Source organism: Strix aluco, chromosome 10, assembly GCF_031877795.1.
Source record: "Strix aluco isolate bStrAlu1 chromosome 10, bStrAlu1.hap1, whole genome shotgun sequence".
In the NCBI taxonomy this organism is placed as follows: domain Eukaryota; kingdom Metazoa; phylum Chordata; class Aves; order Strigiformes; family Strigidae; genus Strix; species Strix aluco.
In genome coordinates, this window is record NC_133940.1 from 20,206,916 (window position 1) to 20,233,500 (window position 26,585).

At 47.8% G+C, this 26,585-nt stretch overlaps 1 protein-coding gene across 1 annotated transcript in view; it reads right to left on the bottom strand.

Moving 5' to 3' along the window:
* Nucleotides 1-295: 295 nt before the first annotated feature.
* The window catches only part of GPC3 (glypican 3), a 153,497-nt gene continuing 127,207 nt past the window's right edge, over nt 296-26,585 (bottom strand). The window contains exon 8 of the mRNA XM_074834700.1: nt 296-1,450. Coding sequence (XP_074690801.1) covers nt 1,278-1,450 — 173 coding nt within the window. The 3' untranslated portion in view covers nt 296-1,277. The remainder of the gene's footprint in view (nt 1,451-26,585) is intronic.

Here is a 26,585-nt window from a genome sequence, read left to right on the forward strand (position 1 = left end):
AGCAAGCACGTGCATGTGAGTGTGTGTGTGCATGTGTATATGCATACACTGCAGCTTAAGATATGCATATATAATCACTCCAGTAAAGGCAGCATCTTAAATAGAAATATGTAACCATTTTGGCCAGGAACCAAACCAAACCAAACACTCCCTGGCCCCAGCCCATCCGTTTAATCAGACTAAGCCAAGCCTTTCCATGGTGCCCCCAAGCCGGGCATTGTTGGCCTTTCCAGGCCACCCACTCCAGGAGCAAGGCAGAGCATCACCTCGCACACACGGGAGCTTACTTCCAGTGCACTGTTTATAGAGCAGCCAATCTTTATTTTAGAGATAGCTTAAGTAAAGTAACATGCAAAGAAACACGTGAGTAAGAGTCTCATCTGCCTCGGGCTCCTGCAAATCCTTTTCTTTTCCTTCCTCGTAGCACGATGCGTTGGGTGCTCCTTATTCTTCCCTGTAAAGCATGGCATGTACATCCATACCGTCTGTCCTTTGGCTGGAGCTGTGTTTGCAGATTTCCCATGGGAAAGGAGGTGCTTTGCCTCTGAAGAATAAAACCAGGGCATTGCATGGGCCACAGGGATGCTGGTGGGGACCAGCCAACCTGCACTGAATGGCTTCGCATGACCTGACTGGAAGGCGAAATCACCTGCAACTTGCCACGATGCAAGTGTGCTTCATGCCCACGGGAGCACATCTCCACGACAACTCCTCTTCTGCAGCATCTTTCCTCCTGTTGTATGTCTGACCATCTCTCTCCTCTGTCTCCACACACCCTCCATGTTATGTGCCTGGTCAGATTCCTAGGGGTGAGCATTGAATTTGGAGTAAGTACAAAAACTGCTTGAACTACAGACAAAATCTGTATTAAGTCAACTAGGATCAGGCATCTCATATTTGCTGAGAGTATTTCATAAACCGTAGGTGTTCTGTACCCCATGCACGTTCGAACAACTCAAGATGAAATACGGTCTTCAACTTAACGGCAAGGGAGACCTCAGTCTTCAAAAACTGCAAGGAACACAATTTAATATGAACCTTCTTATATTAAACAGGATTATCTTTAAAAAGCACTGTTACGTATTTACTAGTTTACCATGAACAAACGCTTTTTTAGGGGCTTTTTGTGTGTGTGAAGATACCATATTCTTTTATAAAACCGACTCAAGTCATTTGCACTGTGTTTGGAAATGTGCATATATTTCAGAAGAGGTTCCGAAGGTCTTCCTCATTAAAAAAAGGCATGGAGAGACACCAAGTGATGCCACCAGCACTGCTCACGGCCCATGGCCCAGCAGCAGCAGGACCACAGCAACGGCAGCAGCAGGGCCAAGGCGGGGAGCCACGCTCCTGGGGTCGCTGCTGGGGACTGTGGCACTGTCTTTGCTTTGCTGGTTCAGAAGCTGCTTGTTTGCAGAGGTGTCATCCATATCCAGGTCGTACGCCAGCTCTGAAAGCAGGAGAGAGATGGTTAGTAATGGGCAGTGCATGCTGGTATCCCAACGCACAGCACGTCCAGCTCCCACCAGCACCGGGGTCCCTGGGGCAGCCCGTGCCGGCAGCTGTGGACAGCTGGGTCCAAGTGCAAAGGCATCATGGCAGGGGTGGATGGGTCAGAAGATCTTAGCAAACATCTTGGCAGTCCTGCACCCAGCCCTGGTCCCAGGGTACCTCCCAGTGCCCTACACCAAACCTTATGCTTGGGAAGAGCAAAAAATCATAACTAGAAGGCGTCCCAGTAAGAAAACAAAAGAGAGAAGGGTATCTGGCTCACTGGAGAGCTACTCCCAAAGAAAATCAACTGAGCTTCAGAGCGGGTGTTTAGCAATGCAAATTGTGTCTGCTCCCCAGACACCACAAGGATGCGTGCAGGAGTGAGGAAATCCAGGCAAGCACAAATAGTTCCCGTGAACCCAGAGCCAGGCCTTGTTCACCAAATACCTCCTGGTTGGAGGACCTGAGAAGCTCTGCATTTCTGCAGTCTTACATAAGTGCGTGCAAAATATGTTCCTTACAGCACTTACAACACATCTATCCCCTGCCCTGTCCACCTCATCAAAGCGCTGGAGAGCGAGGAATGTGAATGGATCATGCACCCCAGGCATGCTGGTGTTGCAACATAGGGACTTTGAGATGAAGCACATGGGAGATCCAACCCAAGAAAATGTCCAGTATAAGAGTTTTGATAGTCCTGACAGAAGAGCATGATATTAACAGGGGAAAAGCTCGTGGCAACCCATCACTGGCTGCAAAGGACCTGCTGAGCCATAAGTCACAGGTGTCCTTGTCTCCCTAGGACAGGGAGGAATAAAAAAGTCCAAACAGACAGTGTGGAAAGGCAAGAAACCAGCAATTCTCAGGGCCAAGAACAAAAAGCAAAAGGTGTGTTAAGATGCCATTAGCCGGGTCCACCCGGGGCATTTGTACCTGCTGAGAATCTAGACCGAGTGGGTGCACTCATGCTTGACTCAAGGCAATGGGTCCCTCGCTCCCCTTCCCATGCTGCTGCCGTCTCCTTCTAGGGTCCAGGATTCTCGCCTGGATGGGAATCAGTTAAGTCTGTTCTCTCATCCCCAGAGCCTGGCCTTTGGAAGTGGAGGAAGCTGGTGGTTTCCATCAGAAGAGACCCTGGCTCAAGCTCTTCACAAGCCCTCATGGATCACCAGCATATTGACGGGTTTGGATCATCCCACCCCACCCCTGAGAAAGAATCCAAGAGGCTGAATAAACACTCTAGCTAAAAAATGCCACATCGATCCAATAAGCACCACCGCCAAGGCAAACAGGCAGTATTTCTTTATCAAAAATATCCAAACACTGCAAAACAAAAGCATAAAGATGTTAGCATGACAAGTGAGTCAGCCCAGGCCATCAAAGAGGGTCAGAAATGGCTGAAAGGGAGCAGATATCCACGCACACAAAGGGCCAGGTGCAAGCAAAAGCCACCTGGTAAACAGTCTTCTCCAGGAGATTCCCACAGTTACTGTGATTCCTCTTTCTCCACAACTCTCCTGCTTTTCTTAAGACTACAGATATGCTGCTGTCCTCCAGAGCTGCACACCCACAGGCAGAGGAGGAAAAGGTGCCACCCTGAAAGGGATGCACTGGGAGGCCGCCTCCGCCCATCCTGTGCCACTTTCCAAGCACAGAACGAAAAAGTCCCTCTGGCACAAGGGATGCTTCGGCTTCAGGGCAGTTTGAGAGCAGCTTGGATGCACCATCTTATTTTCCTAAGCTCATTTCTGCAGAGTAAGTGAAGGGATTTTGAGTTAATAAAATCACAGCAGATTAGTTTGCAGTTGGTTGTTTTACACAAGACTCCTCAGCTGGTGCAACACCCGATCAGAGCAACGATGTCCTGCCCTGGTGTGTTTTGGAAAGTGTTTCCACACACTCCAAAGACTCCTAAAACCTAAAAGATACCTCACAGGGTCACAGTACCATCAGGCACACAAGTGTTTCCAGGCCAGTGATCTGCAGCCAATCAGCAGAGCTTTTGGGGCAGAATATCTTCTTATTAGACATCTCAGCAAAACAAAAAAAAATCCACAGGAACCGAGTAACTACCCTTGCCTTCAGTTTAGAAAAGAAATTTGAAACAAAAGAACATTTCAGCAAGGTCCTTAACAGCACAAAGGGTTTTGACGTTCCCATTTAAAGTCTCATTCTGCGATGTTGTAATTTATGAGACATGAGTTCCTCCACGGTTTGCAGTGCAGCAGCTGTATTGTGTTGGAAACATTCAGCCAAAGCGTACCAAAATGATCATTTCAAACATATTTTTTTACACAGGAAATTTTCAAATTCTGGGATTTCACCTGAACTTGATAAGGGTAGTTCTTTAAATCATGGCATTTCACCCAAATGGGAATGGCAATTCTCTCATTCATCTTCTCTGACCAAATTAAAGAGAAGGGAACAGAAACCCTCTTGTCATCAGAGATTTGAGAGCTATTTTCCTAGGCCTTGTTTAACTGCTTCAGAAATTTAGTGCTTGGGTGTGCCGTTTGTTTTCGCTGTTCCTTCCATTGTTACCTTCTCTGGGCTTCTTTGTGCCCAATTGTATTTTCAGGCTTGACGGATTTAGCCATACATCTTTTATTTTGCATTAATAATGGATCCATAACTCTTGCAAATCCCTTTCGCTTAACTTCTAATGACCTTTGATACATCAGAGGAAAGGAAAATAAAAAGTATTAGCCTCTAACAGACCTGAGGCAGCTGATAAACAGGTCCAGGCAATAACAATGTCAAAGATATATAATAATCATATTTCAAATCTAGGAATCCAAATTAGCAAATGTTTCTAACCAGGTCCTTCTTGAGAGGGCTCCGTTACAGTTTCCAGCCTTCGTTAGGAACCCCAGTTAGTCCAGGTCAGCGCCACAGCCTGGTGCCTCCTGTTCCCCCAGTCCCCGGGAGAGAAGGAGCCCTGGAAACAGGGATGGAACTGCAGGACGGCTGGTGGGGTAACAGAAACTAACCTCCCACATACGCCATTTCGGTCACTTCCACTTGAAACTCTGCCTTTACACTGCAAAATAACCTGAGAGAAGCTGCTCTTCTGCCTCCCTGCTTCCCAGCCATCTTCTGCATTAAATGTCTCCACTGCCCCAGCTCTGATCACCCACTTAATTTGCAAGTTTCTCCTACAAAGTGGCCCTTTGGCCTGCAAAGGCTTTTCTGAGGGGGGAGGAAACGAGAAAAATCTGTTTCTGTTTATAATCAGCCAGAATCCAGAGGGTATTACCAACAATCTGCACTAATTATGTATTCAATCTTCACTCATTTTGGCCCCTCTTGTCCTTTGGGCTGGGGATTAGATAATCCCCTTAAAATAATAGTCAATCATTAGCTCTGCTTTTTTTTTTTCCCCACATGCAAGCCGAGCGTGCCGTGCCGTTTCCCGGAGTCCTTACGCAGCTGGTGAAAGGTCTCCAGCCGAACACAAGCCGGTCCCTCCGGAAGCATCTTTTGTAACAAAAGCCCCTCTAACACAAAGCTGCTGTGCTTTGCTCCCAGGACGGCAAAAGCTTCAATGGTCTCGCAGCGTGGGTGACAAAACCTGCCGCCAGCTCTACAACACGCACTTTCCGCATCCACAAAATAAAGCGGCGGCATTTTTCCATGGATTAGGACTAGAATCAGGCGTACTGACTCTGCACAACCTTATTGGGCAGGAATCATTAAAAAGCTCTTCTTGCTGAGCTACACTAGCTTTGGAGACAGCTACAAAAGACGGCTGAAGCAGGAGGAGATTGGTTTTGAGTTGGTATAATAAGTCCCACGGCAGCTGGTGCAGAAGAAGCCGGGAGGATGAGTACTGGCTTGCAGGCAGCGTTACGGCAGGCATTCCTGTGCCAAATCCACTGCTGTCTACTGAAACACCCCTTTTCACCCCTAAAAGGACAAGATGGTCTTAAGCAAAGAACTGCTAGCAAACGCCACGCTGGCAAATGACCTCCAAGAGGACAGTGCCCGACTCCTGTGGGCTGGCTCGGCTGCTGCCCAGAGCCCGAGCCAGGGAATGTCATCTCACAGGCAGGCATCTGGGCTGCCCGCCTGCCAAGCCTGCCCTGGCAGATGGCTCCAGCAATGGGCCTAATATAGTAACAGAGTCATAATGGATGGCCATGCATGAAAACCGCTTCGCTGTGTCACCTGATAGCTCTGATGGTGCCCTGTGCAGCAGCAACGGGTGTGAAGGGGATCCCTCCTCCAGGCAAAACCATCATGCCTAACGCAGTGTGTTCACCAAACGAGGCTGCCGAGTGGGCCAAAGCGCTTGCAGGGACATGGTGATGGCCCTTGTTTGCAGATGATGGAAACTCTGTGGTGTGAAGGGACTAGGGAATGGATCGTGACCATGTGTTTCCAATAAGCGCAAAACACATCGAGCAGAAATGTCAGAGACAAGTAGGGCAGCTTGGCAAGCTCCTGCAGTTGTCGTGGTCAGTTGTGAACATCTGCCTCTGTATCTACTTCAGGACTGGTCTAGGAAAGCACATGCTATCATTGCCAACAAGAATTACAATCTCCAGGGTGCATTGCTTTATTTAATTTTTTTAAGCAGCAAGCCTCAGTGTGGGGAACAAGTTGCCAATAGATACAGTAGACTCTAGCTACCTCCAAAGCAAGACTGGATTTCTTAAAGGGAGAGATGTTTGAGTCAAGCCCAAGCTGTTGACTCATTACAAGGCAAAGCATAAGAGCCTGTGATTCCACAGACCAGATTGCCTGACCCCGGCTCCCAACTCTCTCCAACTCTACAGCACCAACCACTTCATTCTCACAGTTTGCATCTGAAACCTAGAACAGTCCAATTTCATCCCAAACTCTTCCTGTTGCAACACCAAAAGCTCTGCTCACCTCAGCCTCCAGTTATCTGGCTTTCTCATGCAAACAGCTCACACTATAAACACACCTCTGCCTCCACAAAGACAATACCTGAACCTATCCATGGAGTTACACAGCACACACAGCCACAGCTGTGCGGATACAGCTGGGATCCCCAACCCTCTGCTTCTCCAAAACACTTTAAACTCTTCCAAACACCTAGCCAAGCATGGTTTCATCTCAACAGGGAGGTTTTGCCCTCTGGCTTATTACCACTAAAATCCTGGAGCACCAACAGGTTTGCCAGTTGTCTTCTTGCACAACGAGCTGCAACAGCCCAGCCGTAGGTGCGGCCGTGCCGGTGTGTAATTAAAGCGCTGAGCCGGGGCTGGCTGCCATGCTTGTGTTGGCACAGTTGCGAGATCACCGAGATGGATGCACAGCATGTGCATGGTCTTGTGCCTCTGCTTTTCCACCTCCTCCGCAGCAATTTAGGAGGTGCGGCTCTTGGCAATACCAATTTGGAAAAAAAAGAAGAAAAAATCCAGCTCAACACCATCCCGCTGCCGTCGGCAACGTGGCTGAGGGAGCCTGGCGTGGCTTAACAGTGAGCGGTAAAAACAACTTCCTGGGCAGAAACCCAAGGGAATCGGGTTTGGGACTGCTGATTTGCAAACCAAGACTTTTCCCCCGCTCGCCTCCTCGACACATTCTGGTTGCTGGCATGCCACTGATGACCTGCAGCCTGCAATGTGTGTTCACGAGTGACCCGAAGACCGCAGGCACCACCACAAAACCAGAACCGATTCGGGGGAAGTTCCCCCAGGATTGAAGCAATCTATAGGGCAGCAACCAGGGGGGGACCAAGTCACCCAGCACAGAGATGTGAGAAAACTCCAGCTTCCATGCCAGGGGTGCACGAGGCAAGTGGCCGTAAGCTCTGTGAGGCAGCCAGTACACACACCCTGGCTCCCCAACCTCCAGCACTACCACAAAAGTCTCACCCACAGATGTCCTCAAGCTTTCAATGGGGCAAAGGGGCAAAACACCCCCAAAACCCAACACATCACATGGTACGGGCAGAGGGGCTGCACCACGACCCCAATCGAAGCGACTGTTCCTCCAGCCCACCTTGGCCAGAGGCTGGTGGTGAGGAAGGGCTATCATTTATGACCTGGGTCTATGTTTACTTTGAAAACGTACTCATTAAATTCCTCTTTGCTCCTTGGTGTGCTCTAGATTTACCCCGAAGAGAATCTGGCGTCTGCAATTGCATTAATCATTTTCCCTTTGGCAGCAAGTGAAAGAGTTTCTGAACTGTACTCGCAGAGCAGAGCCACAAAAATGTGTTTAGCAAAATGTGCTCATGTAATCTATTAAAAATTAACAAATCTCATTAGCATTATTAATTAGAAGCACCGGAGTCCTTGTAGTTTGATGACGAAGCAGCATGCCCCGGTCTGATATCCAGCTGTACTGTTCAGCAAAAGAGCTGCTACCTAAAGGAACTTTGGAGAGAGGAACTGAAAAATAGAAAGCTAAACATGGACAGCCAAAAGCATCTACAAAGTCAGGAGTCAAGAAAGAAAAAGAGGAAAAGCTGGAAATAGAAGAGCATGAGTGGAAGTGATTTATGAGACAGCAATACAGGACTGGGTCAAACAACGTTTCTGCAGATACCCCACATCTCTCAGCCCACCAGACATGGAGTCACCCTCTCCCTCTCTGGAGACCTTCAAGATCTAAACCCACAAAGCGATCTCTTCTGATCACTCTGCTGTCACCTGAGACATCTCAGGACAGTCTTGATTTTGGGAGGTAACGTTCCCAGTGATAGCATTAAATGCTACATATTTCCTCTAATGACCAAAACCAACATCATCACATCAAACCGAAATTTTCTCCTTCATCTTTGCTCTCCCAAAAGCTCTTGGATATGACCAGGACAGGCAGCTCTTTCTTGCTACCTGCTGTCCTTCAACTCTCCAAGCTCAGAACATTCAGTGACATTCATGTACTAGCAAGACCCTCCAAGAGGCAGTCCTAAGGGGAACGGCAATGGTCCCTGCATTCCAGATGCCAGCTGCTAAAAGCAGCCCTCAAGGCAGAAGGATATTTCTCAATGCTTGATTAGAAAACTCATGGTGGTGTTATGGCACCCAGGAACATCTGACATCTTCCTTTGTGACTCATTGCATGTGGAAACCAGATTTGAACAGGGCCCAGGCCACGGAGACTGGGTTTCATGGCATTCATGCTCCAAGTAGGCAACCAGGAATGTGCCTCTTCAGTCAGAAGGGACCAGGACTTTGTGCAATGTCTATGCTCAGTCAAAAATCCCTGGACATCCATCGTTGCCTTATGCTTGTTACGCTTGTTACGCTTTGCTCCTTGAGCACACACATAAAGAAAGCACCTGAGCAGCACTCCCAGCCCAGGGATCAAACTGACAGAGACTCCACCAGGCTACAACTCATGACACCAAGGAAAGTATCTGGAGTGAGATTTCGGGTCATAACCCAAGAATTTGGATTGGGCATGGACCTACCGGCTCAGCCCACAGGTAGAGCCAGCAGGTAGGCTCAGGCATGGTGGTACACAGGCATCTGCTCAGCCTGCCTCCACTCCTGGAGACACTCTGAGGTTTTGTGCTCTGACATTGCCTGGGATCAGCAGCAAGGATGGAGAGCAAGCTCCCCCTGCCCATGCCAGGGGAACATTTGCCCAGAGCATGGGTTGAGGGGAGAGAGCTGCCAAGGGAAGGGAGCCGAGCGACTACAACAGTACCGCCTGGCTTTTTAAATTGCATTAGGCTGCTAAAACAAATAAATAAACAGAACCACGGCCCTGCATTAAAACAACATTAAAGTCACTTCAGCCTATAAAAATGGGGTAATGCAGGAGGCCCTGGGAAACATCACCATACTTGACTTTCCCACTTTATACAGAAAAAGAAGGGATGGGTTCATAGGCTGGAACTTTTTAACAGATTCAGGTCATGTTCCCTGTGCTTGAAGGAGCCCCGGGAACAGCCGCTCTAGTCTGAAACGAGGACCTGGCTTTGCCTGCCTTCTGCATTGCTACAAAGACCCAAATTAAACCCAGCTGCTTACTGGGTGCCTGTAACATCTGACAGAAACCCAGGGCTGATTCCTGCTCCCTGCCTCCCCCCCGGACAGAGAGCAAAGCCTGGTCCCAAAGCACCGGTGGAATGATGGTGGTGAAAGCTAGAGCTGGATGGTGGTAGCAGGTCCTACGGGAAAGCTGAGCACCAGGACACTGTGGATGCAGTGCTTGGGCTGTGCTGGATCCATCTCATCATGCCTGTCCTTTCCTGGGGGCCAAGGGGCTCCCTATCATGCTTGGGGAACTGTGGTTGGGACCTCGTCAAACCAGTGGTCACGGCTGGGACCATGGTGGAGCTCAAGGAGACCACCTTGGCTGTCCCTACCCCAGGAGGAGGAAGCAAGGGAGGGAGGGATCAGCCCTGGGATTCCTGCTTGGCACCTCCCCCAGTCAGCTTGTATGTGCAACCATGGGAGGGTACCAGGACAGGGACACACAGCTCACGTGGGAGCATCCAAATTGCTCTGGGGACACATCAATCAGTGCAGCGAGCAGTGAAATGAGGAGGTGACAACGCAAGAGGACCCTGCGGTCCAAGTCCATGAATGCCTCCCCCTCCATCCTGTCTGTAGCACTCACAGCTCACTCTCAGGAATGTCACAATCACGGTGGAAAATCAAAATAAAAAGGCTACGTAATCCAGTTTGTAAATCCCTTGAAAAATAGAAAATCCTCTCTAAAACGGATTACAAAGATTAGAGATAAGAGTTTCCTGGAAATCAAGAATTGCATTTCAGCCTCCCTCCTCTCCCACCCTCCCAGAAAAGAGACAGGCTCATGCCCACACCACCGTGCTCCTCCTTGGCCATCACCCCCACCTCGAGGACCAAAGGTGGATCCTCCAGCCCCTGCAAACATCACAGCTGTTTCCATCTGATTTTGCCCTAGGCACTATTTTGGGGCATTATCTGCTCCATGTACCTGAGCCTACGGGCAACATGCATCAGTGGTAGGAAATGTGCCTGCATCAGGGGGAGGAGGAGCTGCCTGCCAGCCTCCTGCAAGCTTTTTGGTCCACACTTTTTCCAGACAGGCTCTGTGGGATTGTGCAATGTGCTGCCACAGTTTTGTGAGCTGCAGGAGCTGCACCCAACCCTGCGGATGCCCAGCAGAAAAATGTCCTCTTAAATCAGGGTTGTCTTCTAAAAATCAAGATGTTTCACTCGGCTGTGCCAATGGTGACAACGTTATCAACGGGAGAAATGTCAAACACTCATGTGCCAATGACACCAAAATATTTAACAACCATGCCATTATTATTCCGGTAGATTAAAATTGGCATTTTTTAAAATATGTTGATTCAAGTACCCACAGTCAATGGTGGAAGGACAGTTTTCTGTTGGGAATTTTTATTTTGCGAGAGTTTTTGTGCTTTCATTCTTATTTGGAACAAAAAAAAAAAAAAACCCAAAAGATTGCAATATTAGCATTCCCGGCAGAGCACACATTCAAGTTCCTCACCTGTTATTGCTCAAGAACTTCTGCAGCTGCAGATGTCTGTTTGGAGCTACAGTTAGGTCACTTTGAATGATGCTCATAGAATAAGGATCAAAACAGTTGCAGCTTGATCAAAAGGACATTTTATGAACATTGCAGCCCGAGTTAAGTGCTGATGTGAATACTTATACTTGCCCTTATATTAGCTCAGCTCAGTTCTAATAATATTAACACCATTTTAAATAATGCACTCAATTTTTATTTGTTTCATAGTTTTGTGCCTTATGGCTTTGAACACATATCCTCAAAACCTTTCCATCACTCTGGGAACGTCTAGTTGTGTTTGGATCTGGAAATCAACTTCTCCAGAGGAATAAGGGGGGGTTGCTGCTTTGTAGCACTGCTCCACCTGCTCTAACCTGAATTTATCCACCAAAGATTAAGGTTTTTTTTCCCCCACAGAAGAGGGTAACACAGTCACTCTTTCTTTTCCCAGTAGGAATTGCTACCTGTAAATAAACAACTAAAAACTGAACTACAAGCACCAGCAACATCAATGTTCCATTGAAAAGAGACAACAGAAAAAACAAAGCAGGGAAAATCCAGTCTCTTTTCTGCATTTCACTTGCACATTAGTGGCAAAATGAACTTAGCAGTCCAGGACAGGGGACGTCTTATTGGCGCAATACAGCCAGTTAACTGTTCTTTAGAGATATTCATCTCAAAGGCCAGAACAGAAAGAGCATTTTCCCCCCTTTTATTTATTTATCTTTTTTTGTGCCAACTCACCTTAGCTGAAAAGCACATTGAGATTGTAATTATGGGAAGGCCTCATCTAGTAGATTTGTAAACTCAGCTATCGGCTTGAATTACTGGAATTAGCAAGGCTAATTTAATGTCACTGTTCAAAATAGCTCAGATTTGGAATTTCTTAATGGCCTTAGGAGAAGGAGTCTTTATGTATACTGCAATCTAGGCTTCATTCTTAGACTAAATTCCTTCTCATAGATTTTGTGAATGCCCTGTTTTGTAGCCAACACAAACTCTGTCCAGTAAAATAATGTAAGGACTCAGAATGAAAAGAGATTAGCTGTTCCCTGCTCCTGTTATTTTAAAGCAGAAATAACTTTGGCTTCTACTGATTCATAGACAAAGCTTGAAATGCAAAGCATGCTCAACTCCAGATTCAGCATGAAAAGGACCTTAAAATATTCCCGAGTGCAAGTAATGGACTTATTAGAGGGATGAAAAGAGGCACTTTCACAGAATCCCAAGCTCTTTAGTCCTGTCATATCAATAATCTTGCTTAAGAATTTCATTCTATTTACATTTCTTTCCCTTCCAAATATCCTGCCTGACTCCTATGAAATACAACATTTACGCTTTTAAAGCGTTAATTTATTTCTGTTAATGCTCGGTAGCAAGTGGTGTAAAATGTCTGCAGATCACCCAGAGCGTGAGCGGGTGCGACGGCGTCAGGATGGCGTGTGACAGGGAACAATTCTGTACAACTTTACACCTGACAATTGAGAAATGAGGAAGTAATTTTAAAGACTTGGTTAAAAGCATCTTCTTTAAATAATGACAGTTGATTGTGATGGGACTCAACGTACCTGCAATCTGTTCTCCTCTCCTTTATGTTTAACACCTACAAAAACAATGCTGACAGTGAGGAAAAAAGCTTTATAGATATCAGGAGGGAAATCTGCCTGGATGTCCTTAAGATACCAAAATACACCCATTTTTTTTAACCCTGTTTGCTTAGTCTTTGCAGGATGGTTTAATCTCAAACCAGCACTAAGCAACTAGAGGTGATTTTCCCTCTTTGTTTGAAGAGATGGCAGAAAAACAAAGGTATTTCAGGAACAAATTACAAAAGCCTGCCTAGAAACACCAGGAAAGCAGATGGAGATGCCCCCTTCTTAAGGAGTGAGGGGAGGTTTTCTCTCCACTCGGCTCCATGTCCCCAGGGCAATTTGCACTGGTCGGGGAGCACTGTAGCACGGAGGGGATAGAAGATGTGTTGGGCTACATCTGCCCATGGCCCTCCCCAAGACAGCACCAGCAGAGACCAAAAGACCTCAAAACACTGCGATAGGACAAGTGGCCATCCCGGGATGACTGTGCACGGCATGTGGTACTGGCCAGTGATGATTTTCACAGATCCAACCGTGTGGTTTTGCTCTGGAAAGGCAAAGCACAGTGATTGCACACTGCCTTTCACCCAGGGGTCTCAAAGCACACCACAGGCATTAATTACACCTTCTGCTTTGCAGAGGTTAATTAAGCACTGAAACCTCATGGTCCCCAAGAGCCAAGCATAAGCCTCCGTTCGCTAATGGCTAAAACTGAGCCAAGGCTGCAACAAGGCTTCACAAGCACTGATGGGTGAGCTGGGAAAGGCACCTCTGATGCCCCAAGTCTCTGCAGTGGTGGCCTCCTCCTCCTGGGATGCTTTTAATTCCTCCAGACATGTCCTAGCAAGTCCTTCTGTGAAGGTAGCCATTTGAGGTTTTGCTCTGAAAACACTCTTTATGGCAAGGCACGGAAACCAGACACACCAGGCAGCAGGGAGGGCAAGGAGCAGTCCCGTCCCACAGCCATCTTCCAGTGCAACCACTCAGCTCCCACTTCTAAGGACATCTCAAGAGGTCTCTGACATTAGACGTCACTTTTCCTAACGATGAATTTAACAGCCCTGATGTCATCCTGCATCCGTGCGCCAAGAAGCAACAGAAGCTCCTCAAATCAACCTTGTTGTTTCCTCATGTGCCTCTGGCTGTCAGACTGCTGTGTCACCCCTCCCCAGGGGGGACAGGCTGCAGAAGGCAACCAGGCTGCCTTTTTCTGCCCATCCTCCAGCTGTGAGAGGCAGCCCCAGCAGCTCTGCCAGCAGAGCCTCAGGAAGGCACCTCAACACATACGGGTGCTTCGAGATGCTCCAGAAACCGCCCTCGCTGCAGCATCTGCAGAGCCGGTGTCCTTCGCTGGGTCAAACCCACATGCATCACACAGGACTCGCACAGCCTTGGTTGCTCCAGAGGCCTCTCCTGTGATGCTCTAGCAAAGCAGCAAAACCCTCTCTGCCTCCTGATCCCCCCATTTTGCTCAGTTTGGGCTTGCTGGGTGCCTCCCCATCTTTCCATCTGTCTGGATGACTTCATGTTCTCTCAGAAGTTGTTTGAGCCATTTGCTCAGGGCACAGGTGCCAAGCAACGATGGATATAGGTGAGCAGGCTGCCGACCCACAAACATCCACTGTCACTGTTTCTTTAGCAACAAATGCCTGGATGAAATAGGTGACAAGTGCATTAAAAATATATGATACCTGTGCAGCAGAGAGCTGGAAGGCAAGGGGGGATTGCCAGCCCCTGCAGCTAACAAAAAGTGGTGGCTGTGCTGCAGCTGCAGCCTGGGAAACCCATTAAGACCACATGGGGTGTCAAATTGTATGTAACATGAGCGCCGGGCTTGCAGGCTTGCAGGCACTGTGTGATGGCAGCCCCGCAATGGAGCTGGGTGGAAAGCAGGGCCAAAGAGACCAGAGACCACAACAGTTTCTCAGCACACGCCTGCCTTTGCCTCCCCAAAACTGGGAGGAGCAGGTGAACAGGCACAGTCCTGCACAGCCCCCCAAGGAAATGCAGAGACACCACTGGTTTCCACGGCCCCAAGAAAGCCTGAGCTGCAGGTCAAGGCAGAGGCAGAGAAAGTAGTGCCCTGTGCATCCCATCCTGCTGCAGGATGCAAAGGGAGAGATGCCCAGGGAGGGACCCCTTGGAGCAGGGCTTGCTATAGAGACTGCACCTCTGCTTTGCTTTAGGATTAGTGCAATCCTGCAGCCGTCCAGTCTCTCAGTGTAGGTTTCAATGGGATGGAAGTGATGTAGGAACCTCCAGGCAATCCCACACAGTGGTCCCGGTTACCCTGTATCCTACATAACAGGAGCTGGTTAAGTATTTTTACAGACAGGTTTCTGCTCCTTAATGTATGCAACTGGTCAGGGTTAGTCTTACTGCTACTAGCAACCAAAATCACTCTCAAACCTCTTGCTTTCCAACCCAAGCACAGCAGTTCTTTTCATTCAACATGTAGAAATACCTCCTTGCTATGTCCTTATTTTGGGTTTTTATCTTTTGGTTGGTACACAGAACCATTTTTCTTTTTTCCACATTTTCTAATGAGTTCTGGCGGTAGGAAGTTGTTTGTAAATCACACAAGTATTTGTTTTACTGGAAACATCTGCTTTAACACATTTGTCTTGAAAATATTTTTTTTAAACAAAGGTATTAAGCTGCAATGTAAATTGGGCACATCTGTTTATGAGTCACTGCAATAGCACTGCCTCCAATGCACCAAATCACACAGATCTCCAGGGGCCTGATCCAGCAGAAATTGGAAACTTACAGCTCGCTCTGCTCCCTTTTCCAGCACTATTCTTCCAAGAGTATTGCTGCCTGATTTAATAAATTAAGGCCACTAAATAAGAAAGACCCATTTAGCATCTGCTAATAGCATTATTAGGTGTCCAGCCTAGCAGACACTTAAGTATCAGCAAAGATACTTAAGCCGGAGAACAAGTTCACAGGTTCCCAAGGACAGAGTTCAGTGAAATTATTTGTGCATGGAGGACACTCATAGCTGGGAACTCCAAGGCTGCACCAGACCTACCTCTGACCACAGTGCCGTACCACCTCTGCTGCCTTCATCCGCTCAGTGCTGCCATTAAGAACATTTAGAGAAGCAACCTAGAGGGAAGGCCATCAGCTGAACCTCCAAGATCAAAACCTGACCGACCAGCTGGTATTCGTTCGCTGAAATACAAGGGTCAACAGACCTGGGGCACTGGTCTGCGGCCCAGGAGAAACCATTCAGCTTTGGTTTCTATAGCGGCTGGAGAGCATCCCCTGATGCTTCTGGGGCAAAGCAAACATGAGGTGGGAGGGGGGAATCAAAACCAGCAAGGAAGTGCCTGGAGAGGGCAGATTCAGGACCTCCATTGCCATAAGAGCTGCAAGACCAAAATTGTCCTGGACACATGCACCCCACCCCACCAGGGCAATGCTTTCTGACTGCCACCAAAGCCCACAGCTGGGCAGGACATCCCACCAGAACCCAGGAGGGAAATGTGGTGCCTGCAAAGCCTTCACTCCCTGCACCCAGTCACAGCAGCTGCCCCAGACCTGCTATCTGCCACTGGCCCCACACTTGGAAAAATTGGTCCATTGGCAAAACCACCCATGGACAGACCATGCAGCAGCTGTAGGGAGGTGGCTGTGTGCAGCTGCATGCTGGCTGCATGGTGCTGGGCAGACCTTGTAGAATCATAAAATAGTTTGGGTCAGAAGGGACCTTAAAGACCATCTAGTTCCAACCCCCCTGCCATGGGCAGGGACACCTTCCACTAGACCAGGTTGCTCAAAGCCCCGTCCAACCTGGCCTTGAACACTGCCAGGGAGGGGGCAGCCACAGCTTCTCTGGGCAACCCGTGCCAGTGCCTCACCACCCTCACAGTGAAGAATTTCTTCTTTACATCTAATCTAAATCTACCCTCTTCCAGTTTAAAACCATTATCCCTTGTCCTATCACTACACTCCTTGATAAAGAGTCCCTCCCCAGCTTTCCTGTAGCCCCCTTTAAGTACTGGAAGGCCACTATAAGCTCTCCCCGGAGCCTTCTCTTCTCCAGGCTGAACACCCCCAACTCTCTCAGCCTGTCCTCATAGGGGATGTGCTCCAGCCCCCTGATCATCTTCGTGGCCTCCTCTGGACTTTGACCCTCTTTTAGTCTTTACAATGGCAGAAATAAAGCTACAAGTGCCAGGAAGGGAAATGGAAGGCAACAGCGCATCAGATGGCCCCTGACAACAGACACTGGAGCACAAGTGGGGAAGGTTGCCCTTAGAGGGAAGGAGAGAGAGGACAGTGTTTTGGGTATAAATGCATTCTTTTACATTCTTTCTGGTTGCCTTAGTGGATGATTTATGTGGACAAGAAAAGAGGAAGAGATATTGCAGGCTGTGTTCTGTGATGACTTTGGGGAGCACACAACTTTTTTTTATTTACTTTTTACTGGAATGATCTACACAGAACCAGAAGAGGATGAGCAAACGTACCAAAGCTGCAGAGCAGCCGGCAGAGAGTTATCAGGGAGGCAGAGGATATTACTCAGACTCTGATAATTACCACGGCTCCCACCTGCCAACTGCAGTCTGCCTAAGACAAAAAAAGTCCGAAAACAGGCTGCAGCAGATGTCTGCCTCCCTATGCAGGAAGCGTCTCCAGTAACCATGGGACACAAGCAACTCCAAAATAGCTTTGAGTCCAACAAATTTACAGAGACTCAAGATACTGAATTAAAACAGGAAGGAGGGGGGGAAAGAAAAAAAAAAAGAAAAAGGACATGTATCACATTGCAGTTGTAATTTACATCTTAGAAATCCTGCTGGGACTCCTGTGTTGGACTGAGACGGTGCCAGGTGCCCTGGCAGTCTGTCCAGCTGCCAAGCCTGATGCAGCCAGAGAGGTCCCCCAGCAGCCAGCAGTACCTGCCACCACATTACACACGTCCCCAACGTCACGGCATATAACCACCAAGGGAGCAGCCAGCCAAAGGCACAACAGCATCCCGGGCCCACAGCAGTGCACAGGGTCCTTCAGCATCCAGCAAAGAGTCAGCCCCAAGGCAGCGCTTCGGGCACCGGCTCCCGGCTGCTCGGAGATGGGGTACACTGAAATGGCCCTCGGGGAAGGAAGGTGTGGGAAAGGAAAGGCCCTGCTGGGTTTGCATTTAAGATCCACACTGGGCACAGAACCAACCTCCCGCGGGAGGGAAGGACAGAGCATCACCCCAGATCCTGCACGAAGCAAAGAGCGAATGAAAAGCAAGAACAGATAGCAAGATGTTGTCGAGAGCCCCAAATACCATTGAAGACATTTTCTGAAACAACAGAAGCTAGTCAAAATGCCAGATTTCCATTCCTACAAAAAAGGGGGAACGTGCTCTGCTCCAAAGTAGAACAAAGGCAAAACGCTCAAATTTTCTGTTGTTTAAAAAAAAAAAAAAAAAAAAAGGCAAGTTGACATACCACTCCAACAAAGTCCAATCAATTCATTTGGATTTCATTTTTTTCTGTGGCATAATTAAAAACATAATCTCAAACAGACTTTTAGACAAGAAGCTGCTCTGGAGTGAAAGCTGACAGCATTACCTTGCAGTATGGGCAAGCAGGCTGTTGGTGCGCTTCCCTGCTTCAGGAGCAAAGAAATGTTTCAATTTATTTGCAAAACAAAAAAATCCCATCCAAAACCCCAGCATGCTTCGTTGCATCCCAGTTCCAGCACAGAGGCATCTTCCAACACAAAGTCTTCCCATCAGAAAGTTTCCAACCCGCCCTAAAAGCGACACAGGGGGAGGTTAAATTTTAGGGTCAAGCTGCTTTTGCCCCTAGTGAGATGCACCACAGACCCAGAAAAGCTGGCAAGGCCAGCAAACTTCAGAAGCACTCGTCTACCGGAAATTTGCTGACACAGAAGAAAGCTCTCTGGGCTCTCCTTAGAGCCGCGAAAGCCCCGGGGCTGGGGATGGATGGCGAAGGCAGAGCACAGCCCGCCGGCAGCCGCCGTGCGGGAAGGAGGACATCCCTCCTCCAGTTCACAGCTCATCCATCCCGGCCGCACGAGGGGTTGGGGATCTGCTGGAGGTCCCCTGGGGACTGGGGGAGCCAGCGCTCGGACAGACACACCTGGTTCAGACCCAGCAGATGTGCACGCACAGGTCAGGGCTAATGCACAACAGCCGAAGAGAGCTTCTGCCTGACGGATGACAAATCCCCTGTTTCTGGAGCGCACAGAGCAGTGTTGACTCAGTAACCAATGGTGTCCTGGTAATACACCAACTGATGAGTGATTTGCAAGCCAGACTCAACTGCACGCTATTTCCACTTGCAAAGCAAGGGTTGGGGAGAAGAGAAAAAGAAACGTGAATTAAAAACACCGAGTCCTGAGAGATTTCTCTGAAGGAGCATCCTTCTCCCTCTTTCTGATATCTTTTTGGCAAGGACTAAAAAGACAGGCTGCTTTCTGGGCAGGTGTCCTGGTTTTGGTTGGGAGAGAGTTAATTTTCTTCCTAGTAGCTGGTATAGTGTTGTGTTTTGGATTTAGCATGAGAATAACGTTGATAACACACAGATGTTTTTAGTTGTTGCTAAATAGTGTTTATACTAAGTCAAGGATTTTTCAGCTTCTCATACAGCCCTGCCAGCAAGAAGGCTGGAGGCACACAAGAAGTTGGGAGGGTACACAGCCAGGACAGCCAACACAAACTGGCCAAAGGAATATTCCATACCATGTGACATCATGCCCAGTATGTAAACTGGAGGGGAGTTGGCCAGGAGGGGAGGATCGCTGCTCAGGGACGGGCTGGGCATTGGTCAGTGGATGGTGAGCAACCGCATTGTGCATCACTTGCCTGTCTTGAGTTTTATTTCACTCTCTTTTTGTTATCTTCCCCATCATTACAATTATTATTATTATCACTATTATATTTTAATTTTATTTCAACTATTAAACTGTTCTTATCTTAACCCACAAGTTTTATCTGTTTTCTAATCTCCTCCCCATCCCACTGGGGCTGCATGGAAGAGTGAGCAAGCGGCTGTGCGGTGCTTAGTTGCAGGCTGGGGTTAAACCACAACAGCAGATCTGTGTTTCCTTCTGCCGGAGACTATCAACCACCAGCACCAGGCTCCAGTATCAGGCCTGTGCACAAGTCCAGCATGGTCTCTCCACTGATTTCATTTTGAGAGCTTCATCTCAGGTAATGCTACACTCCATGCCTTTCCAGGGAGCATCACTGTCTGGGAAGATCCAGACACCCTCCAGATGTTTAACTCACAGCTTCATTTAATCAGTCTTGATTAGTTCATAGATACATACACTTGTATTTATGGAAAGATGTAAAAACTAATTTTCAAGAATGCGATGCTCCCATCTGCAGCAAGTAGGAACCTGTTGGATCCCGGGTACGGAGATCGCTGCCGTGTAGGCTCTCACTCAACCACATCTAAGTAAACACCAGCTCCCCAGAGCCTTCAGTTGCTGCCATAATGTGATGCTGCAACTCGCACTGCTAGGTCATTGCCACAATATCCTATATAAAAACAAACACATTTGTTCAAATTTGAAGAGGGGAACTGAGAGGTCAGGATTTTTAAGGCAGTCTGGAGAATTTCAGCATTTCCCATCTTCTTCCCTTTAGAGCTCCAGAGTGATCTGAAAGTTGTACCCAAAAGTTTTTCAGTAAGCAGTGGCTTCCATGGTCCACCTGAAACATCATCTGTTCTCTTGGACATCTCCCTCAGGGCAAGATGATGGACAGCAATGCAGCAGCCACAGCTGAGAGCCCAGGACCCCCTCCCAGACACTTTCCATGAGACAGGGCCACCTGGCCCAATGGTAATTGTGTCTCCAGTTATTCACATAGTTATATTTCCCCAAGACACTTTCTGGGCAGACACATGTCAAGCTCATCCCAAGCCAAGCTGTGTTTAATAGTCCTTGATGGACCTTAGTTGTGTGAATTTGTCTTCTTGTGTCTTTGCCTGTGACCTTTGGGTGTCCCCTCTGTGTGACGTTCCTCCTGTTCAATCCTTGCCGTCGCCCATAGCCAAATCCCCAGCACCACAGCAATGTGAGCCAAAGGATCTCAGTCTTGCTGATCCCAGCCTTGTGTTCAGTTGGTGGCTGTAGTTTCTGAGTAGTACCACCAAGCAGTAGCTCAGCTATAGGGCTGTCCCATGTCTGCTACCCTTCAGTGGTGCCCAGGTGGTCAAGACACCTGAAGTATAAACAGATATGACAAACTGCATCGTGATACCAACAACCATGAGCTAATATGGGCACTCAGCACCCACCTGTCTTTGCTCTGCACCAGGGCTAAAGACAACGCAGTGAGGTACTCCAAGCCAGCCGTCCACAAGGAAGGGATCTCAGCTAGACCAGCCTGTCCTGGACCGCAAAGGAGTGGAAATGCTGCCAGGAGAGAAGGCATCTCTTCCTCACACAGGGTACGTCCCCCATTTTCTGAGACCAGGAGGCACAGCAGCCATAAGGCAGAAGAGGGATGGCCCAGTCCCGTGCCCACAGGACATCCCCATGATGTTTTACAGCTGAGTGCTGGCACACCGACACAAGTGCTGGGCACACGTACTGGCCAGCATGGCTGGAACACGCTCCAGGGCCGGAGCCCTCTCCTGCAACACCGAGCAGGGCTGCGCCCTACAGCTTCATTTATTACATCCCCATAATCGCTCTTATCAGCTTACCTGAAGTAAGGCATTAGTAAAAGCCAAGCCACTCATGAAAGGGGCACCCTCCCCTACGTGAAAAGTCAATCAACACGTTATATTGTTATCAGGCTCGCAGACAAACCTCTCTTTGTACAACAAACTGCACAGATACGATGCCCTGACTATCAGCGTAAGGTTATCTTGTCGGTCCATGAGCAAGTAGCACCTGGTCTGCTTCTGTCTGAAATAGTTCTTTATTGTCGTCCCTTAAAAAGAAATCCAGTTGAACTATTTTGTCTCTCCACAACGAAAAATGGCACAAAAAGAAAAGCAAGTTTGTATCCGAGTCAGGAATTGTGTTTCCCACCTTCAGAAGAATTCATGTGTTCTCAGCCACAGAAAAACAGATTCATCATCCTTTAAAGATAAATATGACTATCACTATTGCAACTGGGCATATTTTTGCATACTTGAAATTGTTTTGATGTGTTCAGTCATGTAAAATGCTGCACTTGGTAACAATTTAAAGATACATTAGCTCCCAAATTACCCTGTTGAAAAGTATCTCCTTAGACGCTCTGGCATAATACAAACTGTTATTCAAACCCGCGACCCAACCAGAGGGTAAACCTTTTGCCAGCAGACTGGCATTATAAACATCTGGGACTCATAAGCAATCAGATTTTCAAAGACTTTTGTGCATTTGTACGTGTAAGAGCGCATCATCTCATCTGACCTTCAGTGTGCCTCCTACCCTTCAACCTCACCCAGTCACCTTATACTGAGCCCAAGAACCAGACTCAACTGTGCTGATCTGGGCTTCCAAAAGAAGGATTTAGGCCAACATCTGCTCACATTGGGAATGTCATGCATGTGATTTATGGGTATGAGAATATCAGCGATTTACATGCCTTCCACTGATCCTGCTTTAAAAAAACGGTACATCATTCTTTGCTTTGGAATCGGAATGGACCAAGGCAGTGGCAGTCAGCTCCTAAAAACACCAGATACAAATTTCTCAGATGGACTTGGATCTGCAACTGGTAAGCACAACACTGAAAAAAAGTTTTTAAAAACTTTAAAAATTGAAAAAAAATTGAAACCAGAAAAATAGGAGCATGGGATTAATATGTCCAGTGGATTTACTAGATGTTTTTCGCATATATGTAGCTTTTCTCAAAGTGCAAACTGATTCTGCTAGGTGAATTTCTGGTTCTTCAGTTGTGGACTTACTGTTTCTTTGGAGGAACTCACAGCACAAAAGTTTCAAGAACCCTCCAAAATGTATACATCATGTACAATGTGAGTCACAGCAGCACAAACAGCCAGCTGAAGGATGCTATAAACAAGCCCAAGCTGAAGGATGCTATAAACAAGCCCATCTCTGAAAGCCACCAATAATTTTCCCAGTCTGTCAATTAAAAAAATAATTTTTGCTGACGTCAAAAGTGAATTAATGAACTTGCCACTCAATTAGAGCTTCAGCCAACTGCTACATGTGACTCCCTCTCCATCTTCTAGATTGTATTTGGACAGTGACAAAGAATTCTTGACTTTCAACCAAATCTTCATTAAAAGAAGAAATTTCAACAAACACAAACACTTGAAATCTAAAAGCAATAATCAAGCTATTGCACTGTTTTAGTTGGTATAATTCCAGCTCTTTCATCAGGATAATCTAGCTGACGTTTGGCCTTGTCATTTTTTCACTCTGGGACAGGATGAATGTCTTGTACAACAGCACATTTCTGCTATCCTTGCTTCAGTCAAGCATTCAACAGCACCCTCTTTGGAAAAAAAGTTAAAAAAAAGTTGCTGCTACAAAAATTTAGTAAAAAGTCCTAAAGCTTTTAGCAGAATATGAAAAACCAGTGGAAGGATGCTGCGTCAAACCTACACAGCTCACCCTGCCGTGTAAGCCAAGGACAGGACACCTCTGTTGGAAGACTGAGCAGAGCCACATACAATAAATATTGATATTGTACGCATGGTATTTTTCAGTAGGACAATCCAAGCCTGCAGGCTGTACAGCAGGAAGGCACAACAGCCACATGGCCCCGCGCTGTCAGCAAAATCCACACAGATGGGGACATTTTCCACCTGTGGAAGGAGTATTTTAAAAATCAATCAGGTATTTGAAAACATCTTCCTCAGCAGACAGATAAACATCCCAAGATCCAGCACTAAATGGAGCAGAGCAGTATCAGGAGATAGTAGCTGCTCAGATACGGGCGCCCTGAAGGCATTTGCAGAGAAGCAACCACCATGATAAAGGATGGGAAGACATGATCTTGTAAATATTTTAACTGCTGTTGGTCTGTCTCCCAGCACATGCAGAGTGAGCCCAGGCAGACTCTGATCACTCCTTCCAGGTTGGGAGCATCCCTTTTACCAGCACAAATACTTCTAAAGAAACTTTCCCGCAGGAATGGGCTGCAGAAACCAGGAGGGCTGCACCCAAAGCGACCCTGCCTGGCCTCCCACGCTGCCACACACAGCCACCGCCTCAGCAGAGGAACCCACTGGTTTTGCTCCCCAGAATGAGCAGCCTTTGCACCCCATGAAAAAGCAATTCAAATGTCATCGTGGCAGCAGCATCTCCTGTTCCCTGCCACTGCGGGGGGGTAGAAGGAGCTCAGATTGACAGCACCTCCAGAAATAAACCTGGGAGGAAATGGGGTGACAAGAGGAAGGTCACCAGAGGCTGAGCCGTAGGAATGACATCTCAGCACGAAGACCTCCAAAAACATTTGGATATGTTTAAAAGCAGAATAGGATGAAAGTTGCAACTCACAGGGGTTCAGAGCAGCTTCCAAAAACATGGTGCAAGGCATGAAACATGCGGGTCCCGCTCTGTGCCCACGCAGGGCCCGGTCACACGAACACAGCAGCCCCTTCTCTCTAGGAAGGTGGCTGCCAGAGACATCACCCGCTCCACAACGTGCCAATATTCCCGTTTGGAAGCAACAACACCTTTGTAACATGTATAAAGAGGTTACCAGCAAACGGCTTTTCCACCTGGGAAGAGACCACTCTCAGGCAGCCCAGAGGCCATGTTCAAGCCTGCAATTTGATGAGAGCACTCAAAAAACCCCTGCTAAGAGGATAAATCAGTGGCAAAGCAAGCCAGAAGCTATTAAAGAGTTACAGATCTGGGTTAATCAAGGGACAGACTGTGCTGATCTTGACTTTCATCCAACGCCTGGGTACGGAGTGGATTGCTGGAAACCCGCGCAGACATCCAGCCCACCTGGCTGGTCTGGCAGCACGCGGCGGCAGCTGGGGCAGCAAAGGGGCAGGGTGCGGGAAAACGTGGAGCTTCCCAGGGGCTCGAGGTACAACTTCCCCCTTCAAGATAACCAAGGGAGAGCAGAAAGGTAAAACTGACTGCAGGTTATGCAGCAGGAACAACCAGGCAGGGGAGCTGTTTTACACAAACTTGCAGAGCCGTCTTTATATATCTTTATTGCACACATCTATCCTTACATATCTCATGGGATGAGGCCAACTTCCCTTCCCAGGACAAACTATTTCTACTTAATTCTGCCAAATCCATCTGTTCCCAAGACAACTTTTGTTACTGCCTAACACAGATATTTTGGAAGGGTAAATCTTCCCCTCGTCCTCCCACAACCCCCCCGCCCCGATTACTGGATCCCTCAGAACATTCCCCGGGTGATGCTCCAGCCACTAAAAGGGATTTTTTCCTCCTGGCAAAGTTTGTGAGATGCCCAGAGGCACAGCATCCCCACACAGGTGAGCTGGACTATACCACCTTTGCAAACCCCCCCAAGAAGCCTGCACCCCCTCTTCCCTGGTGCCTGCTAAAGCTGCCTGCCCAGCGCAGGAGTCTCTCCAGCACCCATGTTTTATTTTCAGGCTTCCTGGCAATGAGCTCGTCAGTTATAAGTGGCATCTCGAGCGAGAATGCCGGAGGTGAGCTAATTAGTGGGTGGCTGGCTGGAGCGGCAGCGAAGCGCCAGCCACCCTGGGGCTCTGTTTGCTTTGGGTGCCCGATGTAGGATGACCAATCCCAGTGGGGTGCAAGCACATGTTTGCGTTGTATAGCCTGAAAGACATTTGCACTGACTCATAATTTGGGGGGAAATACTATAATTTATTTGCAGGCATGATTTGCCACTGGTGTGGCATAAATATGTGTGTGTATGTACACAGCTCTATTTTTAGAGCTGCATGGCCAGGGTGCTGGCTCCACAGTTACTCCATTGACAAACAGGATGCACTCTTCTCTAAGCTGGGAGGTTTTCAGTCCTCCCCCTTATTGTAAACATTATCTGCCTTCAAAATCCTTAATGTGTTGCAGATGTGACAAACAATAAAAGACCTATCATAAAAAAAAGCCTGCCATCTCCGTGTTTCCCACTGGGGCAACTTAATAATGAATTTATTAGCATATAGGGCTCACCAACATATGTTTATAGTCACTCACAAACTTTTGACTTGACAGTTTACAAGTATGTTTAAATCATTAAAGTTTAAGTTGACTGTCCAGTTATTACAGGCTCATTATAAATAGGAAACAAAGGTTACATTTTATACAACAGGCGATAAATCAAAACTAGTCTGTATTTGAGACTGACTTTTTTTTTTTTCTTTTCCTCTTTTTTCATCTCCACATTTTCAAGACCTTCTGAGGGGACATCTTGGTGAGGCCAGTACCGAGCAGCTGTTTGCAGTTAGCTGGCAGGACCAGCAGCACCCACACTGGCGAGCAGGAGAAACTCCCACTGCATCCAAGAGATGCAAAGACCACAGAGGTGACAAACTGCCAACATTTTCACTCAGCTGATGGCCAAACTCAGTGCCAGCCTGAGGCACCCACCTGTCCTCCTCCCCAAGGCATCGTCAAGTCCACCTGCAAGGCTTGGGAAACCCTTTGTAAAGGAGATGTCCGTTGCCATCACAGAACCAAGGAAATTTCCTCCTAAGCTGAACAAAGACTCTAAGAAAAGGAAAACAAAGCACCCAAACTGCATTCCCCGACTGCAAACCTCCGAGGGTCAGAAGAGGCACTCAAACACGCTTGGAGGTGGTTTTGGGGTTTGACCACTGTGCTACAACGCAGACCCCGCCCCCCCCAGCCATCCAAGCATGTTCCTGCCTTAACACTGCAGAGCATCCAGCACAGGGTAAAACCAGGGAGTCAGTAACTCAACCCCAGCCACTCCCAGTCCTTTCTGCCTCTATTATGGGGTAACCACCTTGGGAAGAAGAAAGATAAAGCCACACTAAATGTAAAAGTTCATTTTGTAAACCATTTCCAGATTTCAAAGCCTGGCATCATTTCAAATCAGCATACTAACCTAAAATTTAGAATTTGTGGAAAGGAGGGGAGGAATGTGGAATGGTTTCTGGTCCCTTTTATTTTGTGCTATGT